At 40.2% G+C, this 12,952-nt stretch overlaps 1 protein-coding gene across 1 annotated transcript in view; it reads right to left on the bottom strand.

Annotated features, from left to right (window-relative positions):
- The window catches only part of SFRP5 (secreted frizzled related protein 5), a 36,413-nt gene extending 24,114 nt beyond the window's left edge, over positions 1–12,299 (bottom strand). Inside the window, exon 1 of the mRNA XM_053451334.1 lies at positions 11,662–12,299. Coding sequence (XP_053307309.1) covers positions 11,662–12,178 — 517 coding nt within the window. The 5' untranslated portion in view covers positions 12,179–12,299. The remainder of the gene's footprint in view (positions 1–11,661) is intronic.
- Between the last annotated feature and the right edge of the window lie 653 nt (positions 12,300–12,952).

The raw sequence follows: 12,952 nt of genomic DNA, 5'->3' as shown, positions 1-12,952 counted from the left end.
CCTGTGAGTCATAGATCGGAATTTCACAAAAAATCAATTGTAAACTTTTTTTAAAAAGCCGTCTACCTCAGCTCTTTGAGGACAACAGAGTAGAATAGCAAAGAACGTATAATCTTAACGTATCCAGATAAGAAGGAACATGACTTAAAATGTAACCTGTACAACCAAAGCCCCGGGGTAAAGATGGAATGTGGTGTCGGCTGAGTGTTGAAATCTCAGCATGGTTATCAGTTTGTCAAGCAGGCAGTTTGTCAGCACCCTGGGCTGTTTGATAGACACCTCGGGTAACAGGGCAACCTCCGAACATTTATTTTCCAATCTAAGAGTCTACATATCTGTTGGGACACGTGATATCCAGCCTGATTAATGTGGGCTGCTGTCAATGTAGGCTGCGTGGATAATGTTAGTAGTAAAATCTCTATGTCTAGCGACCTTAAGCATTCTCTTCCTTCTTTTTTTTTCTTTCCTTTTCATTTTTTTGTCTCTCTACCAAGGAAAATCTGCTTGCTCTCCACATTGTAGAAAGTTGATTTCCCAAATAATATTTGTCATTTTTTTAATTCTCTGAAAGTTACAGAACAGAAACCTATTTTTATACAAAATACGAGGACACCTACATAACTCCTGGTTAACCCCCATCTTAAAAAAGGCTGCAATAGAAAGAAAACATATTTATTTCATCATGCCACTCAATCATATCAAAATAATTCCCAATTAGTTGTCCTGATTTCCCACCTCCATGGTTCTGCAGATAAAATAATCCATCCCAAGGCTATAGGTAGCTGCCCTTAAACTCTTGGCATGGAACGCTTCATCCATACCATCAGTCTCCAAACATTGCACATATCCGCAGCAGCTACCGCTTATAATGGAAATTCCAGCTTCGGGAAAAATCAAGTCTGTACCATCTCCGATCAAATAGAGCTACTTTTTTGTAAACAATGTTTGAAACATTATGAGGTTCTATTCTCTTTTAGTAGTTGGCTTGGACTTCACTAAAGGCATTAACATGCCCCGTACACGCTTTCACCTACAGTGCCAGCAGAATTCTATCACGAACTTTATACCATGCTGCTGGGGAAACAATTAGGTTTTAAAAAGTGATAATCTCATTACAAAGAATGCACAGGGACACTTATTTTAAAACACCAGGGCATGTTTCAAAGGCCTGGGTGATGGCCATGTGAGCATACGGTTCAGATAAACAGGCAGACCTTTGCCAGTCGTATGAATATTGCAAGAGTGCCCTTTGATATCTGTGATTAACTTAAGACAGTTTAGCAAGTCAACCGAGAAACCAAGAGACAGTCTGCGTTTTACTAGCTCAACTGGCAAAAAAAGCAAATCTATTGTATCGCACAAACTTGGTATCCAAGGCATTTTAATAACTCTATAAAAGCTGAATAACGCCATAAAAACTTGAAAACATTGACAGTTCCAACTAGAAAACTGAATATGACTCCATTTGTTGACATGCAACAAGATGTGGGGGTATGGAGACTCTATTTCAAAGTCATTTCACCATTTTGCATAAGTCTTGTCCAACATTTCCATGGCAAGACGTCAGTTGGATTTATTCACTAAGCAGTGAGATGCACGTGAGCTGTCTTAAACAAGACAGCTTGGTATTACGTAAATGACACCTATTAAAACCCCAAAACCCCATTTATAAAAGTCGTTTCTTGTGCAACACTGTCAAAGTGGTATTATCACCATAGCAACCAAGTCCACCATCAAAACATGTTTTTATTTCTATAGCAATAGCACCACTTTTTTAAACGTTGCCTCAAAATCGCCCGTTACCTCTAATATTTTCTTACGCCCTGTAATTTCACGATGGATGAATAGAAATATATTATAGGTGAAAAAAGTGTTTTTGTCTAATTAAGTTCTTAAGTCAACATTATACTTTAAAGCCTTTGTGTGAAATTTCTCGCTCACCAACACAATCATCTCTGTTATCTTTATTCTCATATCAGTCGTCTGTTTGATTTGATCAAAAGAGTATTTGCCGTGGCCAAGACCGAACCAGATTACTTTGTTAGGACAACGTGTTGAAACACTTCAAGCCGTAGCACAGTTTGCTAATTTATAGACATAATTTGGTGACACATGCTGTGTTTGGCACACGTGAGATACAAAATGTGTTGGTGGTATGGCTCGGTCTCCTGACTCTTATTAATTCACTCCTTTTACCTCCTGAATTTACATTTAGCAACGTGTTGAAAGTTTTGGCCACATAATGAAATTTCTGAAAAATGACTGTTTAATGTCTGGGCACTTATCTAAGTTACAGGCACAGTTGTGAAAATAATTTACAGTAGAAGTCTACTAATGAGGTCGACCACCGCAACTGTTTGAATTACTCATTCCAACCAAAGCTCCTTTTGTATTTAGACGAATGATTACAGGATTCAGAACATTCTAAAATAATTTTTATGGTTAAGAGAAAAAAGAGGTAAGCCCGTCTGCATTTAGTAGAGCATACCAAAAATTGAGCATTGCTGGGAAGTCAATTGATAAATGGGTCACGTATTGGTCGTTCCAAGAGAACTCAATAGAATTTGGATTGGCCACGAAAAGAAAACAGTTTGTAGGATGCGATACATTTACAGTAATCCATTGACGCGCGTGGCTTAGGAATTCCCTAAACGTTTTTTTAGTTTTTATGTAGTTCCTTGGGGAAGCAGCAGAGCCACCCTCTTTGGTGGTCTACACTATATCTTCAAAGACACAGATACCTGTGTACCTGCTGTGTCTACGTGTAACAATGAAAAGGAAGACAAAGATATATTATTCCTATGTCTACCTTCCAATTACTTTACTCCATGTTCCAGGAGGAGACCAACTAAGGTAGAGTTCACACAATACCAGAAATGATTTCACACCTTCCCTTCCATCATCACATCAGTAATGCTTTGTATGTGATGCAGAAGAGCTTGTCCAAATTGGAAAGGCTGTGAGTTTGGGAGGTAGATGGTGGGCATACTTGAAAAGGTTCACTAGGGAGCCTTTGTGGAAGGGCTCTAAGCTGAATATCATCTCATACAAATAACTGGTGACATGGCCAGACCGGGGATGACAAGGCGACCCTGGCATTTTCAGGCTGGCAGCCTCCAAGGACAGAATAGCAGCCAACGGCTGGATAGGAGAGGCTGCACTTACGTTTTTATGCTTGACTAGCATGGAGCCGGCCATTTCCAGCCAGCTGGAGCAGCAGATCTGGTGAGTACGGACCGATGCTGACCAGAAGCCCACCAGCCCAGAATTACAAACATCTCAAGTCAATCCTGGCCTAAGGGAATAGCCCCCAAAATAAACGTTGGTCAGTGATGCCATTCCTCATTCTCTATGGTAATATTTTACGTACGCTCAGCGTGGTGATTAAGGTTTATTGTCATGATCCTCATACTGTCTAGTAATTTGTCCTTGCTGTCATGTCTGAACGTCTGCACACATCTCTAACCATGAAAATGTTTGACAACATTGCTTTCTACAACAAATTACATCAACCAGATGCAGTGTCCTGCGGAGTGGTCGAAATGGTCTATGTTTCCGCAAGTATAGGCGATACTTCCCACAAAGAAGGGGTCAGCGTTGGACACAAATCACCTTTAAACTATAAGCACGTTCTTTTTGCGCATTCACTGCCAGAATAGTTAGGATAACACAGAAAAATGCTGAATTAGCTGTATTTAGGAACCGGGATAATGACCATGGAGGACTGCATGCATCATACTGTAGTCCGGCGTGCCCTTAGACGCCGTGATAAATGAGCGCTGTGCTAATTAAGTCATTGCCTTGGAATATGAACTGATAAGCAAAGAAAATAAAAAGACAACTTTGTCTCAACCTCCAGTTTTTTTTTTACTTTAAAAAGATATGTTTCCTGTGACTACATCGCATAAAAATGCACTCCCAGTCTTTTCCTAGCGAGGCTGACCTCTCTGCTGCACGGGCTGCACTGAATGTAATTTCATTCTGGATGCGATTACTCGATGGACTAAGTTTTAGAGAACATTTTAACCATGAATATTTTATACCAAGTGCTGAAGCTCAGACTTCACATATTGACCTACATTTTCTATGCTGTCTTTCCCTTTTTCCGCTGCTCTAGAAGGGATCTGTTTGCAAGGAACCCCAAGACCAAGTTTAATAAGCCTCATTAAAATTTGTAGAAGGTGCTTAAAACCAACAGTCGTTTATTTGACATCTCAAGCTTGGGAGATCCTACGGCACGGAAAGAAAACATGCCTAGTGATGAAAACCTGTCTACTATGATCAACGGAGGCTGTAAATGAAAATAGTGTATGTGGAGCGTTGCATTAGGATTTATCGCAATACACAGTAGACCCATAGAGCCTTCCGGATTATGGTCCTGATTTTTAGAGACTGTAAGCTTTCTAGGTGAAATCAGGACTGTGACTATGGGCTATTAGCTACACCCCCCCAACATTCCCGGTGTATAAACTGGCATGACCAGAAGAGGACTGGGTGGGCCTAACAGGTAGTAGGGACTGTAGGTGGGAGCAAGCGCGGGGTATGGCCCACCTTACCCGAAGAGTGCCACAATGGGGCAAATGGAAGCTGTAATGGAGGTTTGTGATATAACAGCACAGACCTGCATTGATTTTAAAGCTCCTGGAAACACTCAGGGGACATCAGTGGATCTCTCCAACAAGCCCATGATCCCAACTGCCGAAAATCGGGACTGTCTCACGAAAACTGTGACAGTAGGGGAGGTATATTAGCTACGAGATTTGTCTGTAACAGTGATCAATTTAACTCCAAGTAAACAAAGGAACTTGACACGGGTTAGGTTAATTGGTAATAAATGCATTACTACTGTGGTGTGCCATTAAACATCATGGGGATGGCTGCGGAAACATCCTTTTCTTTGGGTGGAAGGTGCTTCTTTCCACCTTTTTCGATATAGGTGAACGTCGTCCGCCGCTAGCAGGCAGCACAACGGGAAATTAAGCAATAATATATATAATAGGTACCAAGGGATAATAGGTACCAAGAGATAGAAATCACCATTCCAGGGAAGAATAGCATTTAGTGTCGCCGTTATTATATCAGGAGAACCGAAAGTTCTGCAATTGCTTTAAAATAATATTTCTGCAAGATTTAAATGCACATTATCTTATCTGCTGAAAAAAAAAAAGAATGTAGTAAAAACATCGATGTAGATATGAGGTGGATTTTATTAATATCCAGAACTGTGCATTGACAAATTGCTGATAAAAGCTCTTAAGTCGTAGCCAAAAGCTCATTTGTCTTACTTGCTTCCAAATAATATCCCAGCATAGCCCGAGGGGTCTTTGATATCGATTTAGTTTCCAGATTTATAACAATTATCTTCCTTTTATGAAAGTGTCACAATGGAATGATTTATAAGGACCCTTCCTCTACTTGGCAAACCGAGGGAAGTACACAGATAAGTTGGGTACGTTGCTTTGGTACCTGCAAACTGTCTCCACTTTCTACAGATCTACAGTCATTTAGGCCCGTTATCGTCTTAATAGATTGACTCGATTTCAGGAAACCAATGGCGTTTTTGGTATGACCCAGTAGAGTAGTTAAATTTGCCCTATCCCGTGTTAAATATGACTTCTCTGTTCTCCTCCAGCCTTTTCCATGAAACATAATCCCACAGCGTAAGGTTTTAGGATCTCTCAGGTGGGCACCCAGTCTCTGTCTTAAATAAACAACCACCAAGATGCTAAACAAGCCCCCTAAACAAGCTTTTCGGACTGGGGCACAAATACTCAACGTAGAACCATACATTGACTTATGAAAAAAACACCGTACATAGACACATAATAGCCAAATAGTTCAGTGTTTCTCACTTGCGGCCACCAGCCTGGGTAGCAGGGGCGTACCTAGAGTATTTGGCACCCGGGGCGGATCCTGTAAGTGGCACCCCCCCCCCCAAAATGTAAAGACATCTACAAAATTATGTTGGCAAGAATATTTATTGCACCAATTTGTAAACTGTATGTCAACTGTAAACAACAAGAAATCTGAAAAAATAAATTAATAACTTATAAGTAAAATAAACATGTTTAAATAACATTTACTGAACATATAATGGTGCTTTCTTTAATAACCCTCCAAAAAAAACGGCGTCCACATTGCCCACATAGAACCTGACCAGCACCCAAATTACACACACATAGGACGTGCCATATTTGCCCCAAACAGCCCAGCATGAGTCAGCATTGTTCCCAAACAGCCGAGTGTACGCCATCTTTGTCCCATAAACATGCTACCTGTGCCATCTTTGTCCCATAAACACCCTGCTTATACCATCTTTGCCTTTTTGACAAATCAACTATACACCTATGATTAAAACAAACACTTTTACAGTCACTCACTAATTCACTTTCATTCACACAATAATTTATTCTTTCACACAAATTATTTACACAAATTCATTAATTCTCTCACTCATTCACACAATTCATCCACACATTAATCCATTCATTTTCGCTCTCTCATTCTGACTCTTTATTTCAATATTCTTGCTACCCTCCTTTCTCCCTATCTACCCATTCTCACCCCCTTCTGCCCTATCTAGCCCTTCTTACTCCCTTCTCCCTATCTACCCCCTATCCCCCCCGTCTCACTCCCTTCTCCCTATCTACCCCCCCAACTATCTACCCTCTCCCCCCTTTGAAGTTCACTTACCTTTCAGGAGTCCTGGGGTGGGGGTGCAAGGCCTCTGTCTCCCAGCTCTGCCACTGTATGGAACAGCATGGTAAGTGTGGATTGGTAAGTGTTGTTTGGTAAATGTGTGAGAGTGATGGGAGTTATGATGTACTTTAGAGCATAATTATATAATGAAAAAGACATTGGAAATGGTACAGCATAACACCCATCACTCTCACACACTTACCATTCCAGATGCCACACATACCAATCCACAGATTCCACACATACCAATCCACATTTACCAATCCACAGATTCCACACATACCAATCCACACATACCAAGCCACATATTTCACACTTACCAATCCACACATACCAATCCACACATACCAATCCACAGTTACCAATCCACAGATTCCACACATACCAATCCAGATTCCACACATACCAATCCAGATTTACCAATCCACAGATTCCACACTTACCAATCCACACATACCAATCCACACATACCAATCCACAGATTCCACACATACCAATCCACATTTACCGATCCACAAATTTCACATTTACCAATCCACACAAACCAATCCACAGATTCCACACATACCAATCCACACTTACCAATCCACAGATTCCACACATACCAATCCACTCTCACTCTAACTGAATGATTTCCTACCTTTCCTCTTTTCTTCTTACAGCAGTCAGCTCCTTTTCTTTCTCTTCGCTCCTCTTCTTCTGTCTTCTTCCTGGTTCAGAGGGCACGGACGGCGGTGGGCGCGGCTTCAGTGTTGTGCGCCGGGATTTGCCAACAAACCCCGGCGCACAGCAGCAGTTGCCGCGCAGATCGCGAGGGAGCGGTATCGGAGGTCTTTAACAGACCTCCGGCTCCCTTGAGTGATTTTAAAATCACTCAAGGGAGCCGGAGGTCTGTTAAAGACCTCCGATACCGCTCCCTTGCGAGCCTTCTCGGCAGGGGGGTGCCAACTTGCCGGCACCCGGCACCCCTCCAGAGACGGACAGCAATGTCCGCCGCTGGAGGGGTGCCGGGTGCCGGCAAGTTGGCACCCCCCTGATGAGCGGCACCCGGTGCGGACCGCCCCCCCCGCCCCCCGCTAGGTACGCTACTGCTGGGTAGTCTTGCTTATGGATTATATGGCATCAAACAGTCTCGTTGACAGTGGTGGCTCCGTCTGTTTCACCCACAATGCACAGTATTCTTATTATGTGATAGGGTGCACGCGATTGTGTCTATATGTATATGTGTGAGGGATACTATATAACTATATTCATGACAAGAGATCATGGGGTCATAGGCTTAGCTGTAACATAAGAAAGTTGGTAGATGAGTGGAACGGCTTCCCTGCAGAAGAGGTAGAGGTTGATACAGTAGAAGAATTAAAACATGGCTGGGATAGGTATACGGCTAACCTGAATCTAAGACGAGGCCAAGAACTGAATCTAGTGTGAGCCTTTAGGAAAAACAGGCAGACTAGATGGATTGTGATCTGCTGTCAGATTCTATGTTTCTGGGTATTTATGTACATGTATTTATTGATTTATTTCAATCTCTGAGAACAATTTATTTACCACTTCTTTTTATTTCCTTTGACTGCAGCTGCAGACGAATTTGGATACTGAGAATAAAACACATTTTATAATAAAACCCGCATGTCATTTGTGAATATTCAAGGTACATTCCTCTTAACACGAGGGACCTATGGAAGCCTCCATTCTATTTTGGTTAAGATCCCAAAGGTCGGATGTTCGGATATATAAATACCGAGTATCCCTTTCCATCGGGAATCTTTTCAAAATATTTATCCGCCTCTAACAAGAAGCAGACCAAATACTCAGCAAAAGTGGCTGGAAGAGCTTACGTGTCCCACAAGCAAAGAAAACAGCGCATGGGGTGAATATGATTATCGGCTGCCATTTATTAGCCATTTATTCACCATTCTACAGAAGCATGACGTATGACAAAGAGGTACAAAGAGACGGGAAGAAGAAATAGTATTCACTGCTACATTATGGTATTAAGTATGTCTTTCTATTTATCATTATCTGGTTTATCATTTCATCTATAAGACAGTTAAGTAAAATCGGACATTGTGGAGAGAGTGGCCAAGCTGTGATAATTTGGAGAAATGTCCAGCGAAGACTCCCCTTATTATAAGGTGGGTATGAGATCATATGCAATAACCCGAGTTTATCATCGCTTATATGACCTGGGCTTATTTTCACACACTAAATACTCACCAAGTGCCTTGGATTCAGTGGAACGCTTAATTTTGGACCCAAGTCCTGCCAACTTCAGCAGACCTGCACAGAGTGTCTTAAAACGGGTAAACATTGAGTGCCAGCTTAGTGAATAAGGTCCTTGGTCGGGACACTAAGTGCACACAGTACGTGTTGGCATCACCTTACAATGTGGTGCAAATCAGGCTTATACCATAGAAACAGAAATATAGAATTTGACGGCAGATATGGACCATTTGGCCCACCTAGTCTGCCCATTTTCCTGTCTGTAAAAACTCAAACCTTAAACAGTTCTTGGTCTTATCTTAGATTCATGATAGCCATATGCCTATCCTATGCGTATACTGTATTAGCCTCTACCACTTCTGCTGGGAGGCTGTCCCACTTATCTACCACCCTCTAAGTAAAGTAGAAATAATGCACAGGATGGTACTATTGTAAGAAAAATAGCAGTTAACCCATTACATATCATTAGAATATATAAATAAATAAATAAATAAATATATATACATATATATATATATATATATATATATATATATATATATATATACACACACATTTATATATATATAGGTCGGTTACATCTTGGCATCTTAGTGACGTGAATGACTTATTGTCTTATTCCTTCATCTCCCTCCAAAGCCCAATAATGAGCAATTATTGTTTTTAACAGCCTCAGTTTTATGTTGGTTCCCACCATTCTTTTCTATATACTGTATACTATATAAACAGCATTTCGATTCCACTTATCATCCTGCGTGAAATAATCTGTCTTTGACCGGATTCTATTGCTTGTAGATTTATCACTATTTTAATTATTATTATTAATATTATTATTATTATTAATGTTGGTTTATACAGTACCAAATGACAGAGACAAACCAATACATGAAATAAAAGTCCCCAAAATGTGTAGCACCCTTTCATTCATGAAATATCCTATGTATATGGTATAATTGTCAAGAAGATAAGTATTTCATTATGATGACCGGGTCTTACTATCCTGCTTTAATGACTTGAATCCATATTTATGAAGATAAAGATAAAATGGAAACTAATGGGGATGCTCTTGCTGATTACTCCAGTAATTAAAGTTAGTATTTAACGTTCTAAGATGCTTGTATATTCAGCTCTATATTAGAAGGTCCATTAGTTAATACCATACTAGGTCCAAGTACTGTGGTTGAGTTAAACCTAATTGCTTCCCACTGGGAAACCCATCACGAAAGTGCCCTAAAATCTCCACCAGATTATCACACGTTTAAAAGCCACACGATTACAGCAGAGTGTAAGGAGCGTACAAGACGGAGACAATTATTCCACTGTACTTTTTTTTTAAAAAAAGTGTTTTTCGCTGTAAGGGAACTGTTTCCTTCAGAAATATCAGTTGAAGGCTGTGATCAGCAACATACAGGATTTCCCTCCGGCTTACGAAGAAAATGTAACCTGACCACAGTTTATAATCAAGAGCCATTACTAGACTTTCAGCCCAAAGTCTTGCAGGACTTGCAAATGTATTCCGCTCACATAATTTCCCCGTCTACGTTCTTATCTGTCCTGCGAAAAAATGTCAGACCTGGAAAGATTTTTTTTTTTTCTCTGGTTATTAAAAATGTTCTGAGTTTATGGAAGCAGCTTCTTCGGGAAACTCCGTTCTTTTCATACGATCAAAGTTATTGAAATAAATGTACAAAAGTGATAGAAAATCTCTACTTTTAAAATAAACCAATTCATTAAGGAAATTGTCCGGTGTTTTGAATTTAACATGTTAATCAAGCTTTGATTCTTATCTCCTGTGCGCAGATAATGAAGGTTAAATCTAATCCTTTCTTTCTAACAAAAGAGGTAATGTTTAGGAGACTAAGCCAAATGCTACTTTACATTAAAGCTTACATTTTACTTTCAAATAATTGTATACCTATAACTACATTCCCTCCTGAGATACTGTGTTTTTATTAACATTATAATACGATAATGTATTTACACCTTGATACACGTCTGTCCTGTTATTTATTTATTTATGTCATTTTACGTGTTTTTGTATTATGCAATTTTTTACATTTTTTTTTAATTAATTAAACTAAGCACATCAGGCAGAAGTATAGAGACAATCACATATCAGGGAATACCTGCTATTATTTAGTTCATTGTTAACTCTTTAAGCATTGAAAGGTTGGTAAAGCAGTCGGTAAAACCGTCTGGTACCTAAAGGGTTCAGACACAAAGGTAACCGAGAGGTTTAACTAATCATCTGCTGCGTTGAATCTGAAAGAATGCTATAGGAATTATTTACAAACGTAATAGATATAGCATATCTATAGACAAATTTAACGTACACTATTTCTTACGTCGGCATCGCTGACGGAAATTCTTAATTTTTATTTGTATTTTCCTGTATTTTTATTGGGCGACGTTGGACCACGCTGCCTGTTGGACCATAGTAATGTGCACCTTGCTTAGTATTTAAATCATACAGTAATTTACATTTACTAGTTACATTGTTACCATGGAACGTGCAGCATTAAGCATTGATTGATAATAAGCGATATTTTACTGCTAAAACCCCCCCCGAAATTACAACCGTTTGAGACCGATGACATAATATACCCTGCACTTTTTCACATTAACAATTTTTTGTATTTTTTAGGTTTATCGAATATGTTTCCGAACTTCGATTCGCTTTTTTACGACAACTTTTTATGTTGATTATAGTTTTTCAGGAAAAGGAAAGATAGTTACCTGGGGGTTGAGTGACTTGCTTGCTGCCAAATTGCACTGCGATACAGAGGTCATTATCGAGGGGGAATTTATTACAGTTCAGCATCTCTGGCCAAGGGAAACCGTAGGATTCCATGACAGGCGCACAGCTGTCTCGCACCACCTCGCAAAGTGACCGGCACGGATAAATTGGTCTTTCCAAACAAATTGGAGCAAAAAGTGAACACAGGAATAGTTGGGTATCTCTATGGCATCGTTTTGCCAGCAGGGGAACCCAGCTGCTAGCCTGCTGTTTCACTTCAGGCATGGTCTCGTGGTCAAGCAAATTAGGTAATCTCATTTTCTTGTAGCCAACGTTATAGCAGAGATGGAGATCTGTAGGGATGTCCACGCACTGGCTCTGCTTGGTATAGAAGCGTCCGTTCTGGAAATTGTCCGACTGCCAGCTATAGTAATCATATTCTTCTGCAGAGCCCCAGACGATGAAGCCAAGAAGTAAGGAGTTTGCCCAGGCTATGATATTCCATTGGAACCGCATGATTGCACCAAAGCTTGGATAGTTAACGAACAAAAAAAAAAAAGAAGAAAAATCTCAAACTTAATACATGAATGCTTGAAAAAAAATCTGTTTTGCTTTCTTTTCTGTAAAAAATAAATCAGTTTTCAGGGTTTTTTCCCCCAAGTTAAAGTGTTTTTGAAGTCTACAGGCTTGTTGTTCCTTCCTACAGTTTTCTTCTTGTTTCTGCAGCTGCATGAAGAGACAGCTGGAGCTTGAAGTGAATTAAAAGTCTGTGCTTGTTTGCCTGCTTCCAAACTCCTTACCCAGTCCGGGGAATCCTAGCACCACCCACTCCTAATCTTTTAAGTGAGCTCTGAAGGATTAGCGAGCAGCCAATCTACGGTGGCCAAGCCTTTGCCTGACTCCATGTGTGTACACGACAGTCATGAAAGTTTCACATTCTGTGCAGGAGTATGGATACAATCTTGTCTCGCAAAAGGCCAAAAAGTGACTTTTCACCTGTAGGCTTTCATCCCACTAAAAATCCCAACTCCTTCTTAAATCCCACCGTTATCCCTAGTGGCATTGTGTCTGTTTCATATACTTCTTATTTAATATTCCGTCTGACTTTACTTTTTAACGGGAATCATCTTTCCTGTCCTTTTTTTGTATTCTGTTTTATGCTTCGGCAGCATAATCTCACTTACACAAAGTTGTGGTTGCATGACAAATTGCTTCCAAGACCGCGACACACAGATAAGATATTCGGACCGGACCGTGAAGTCGTCGTCCGCTGTGGTTACTTTAAAGGGA

The sequence above is a fragment of the Spea bombifrons genome, chromosome 11 (assembly GCF_027358695.1).
Source record: "Spea bombifrons isolate aSpeBom1 chromosome 11, aSpeBom1.2.pri, whole genome shotgun sequence".
Classification (NCBI taxonomy): Eukaryota; Metazoa; Chordata; class Amphibia; order Anura; family Pelobatidae; genus Spea; species Spea bombifrons.
Note: the sequence above shows the minus strand (reverse complement) of the source record. Positions and strands in the feature narration are given on the sequence as shown.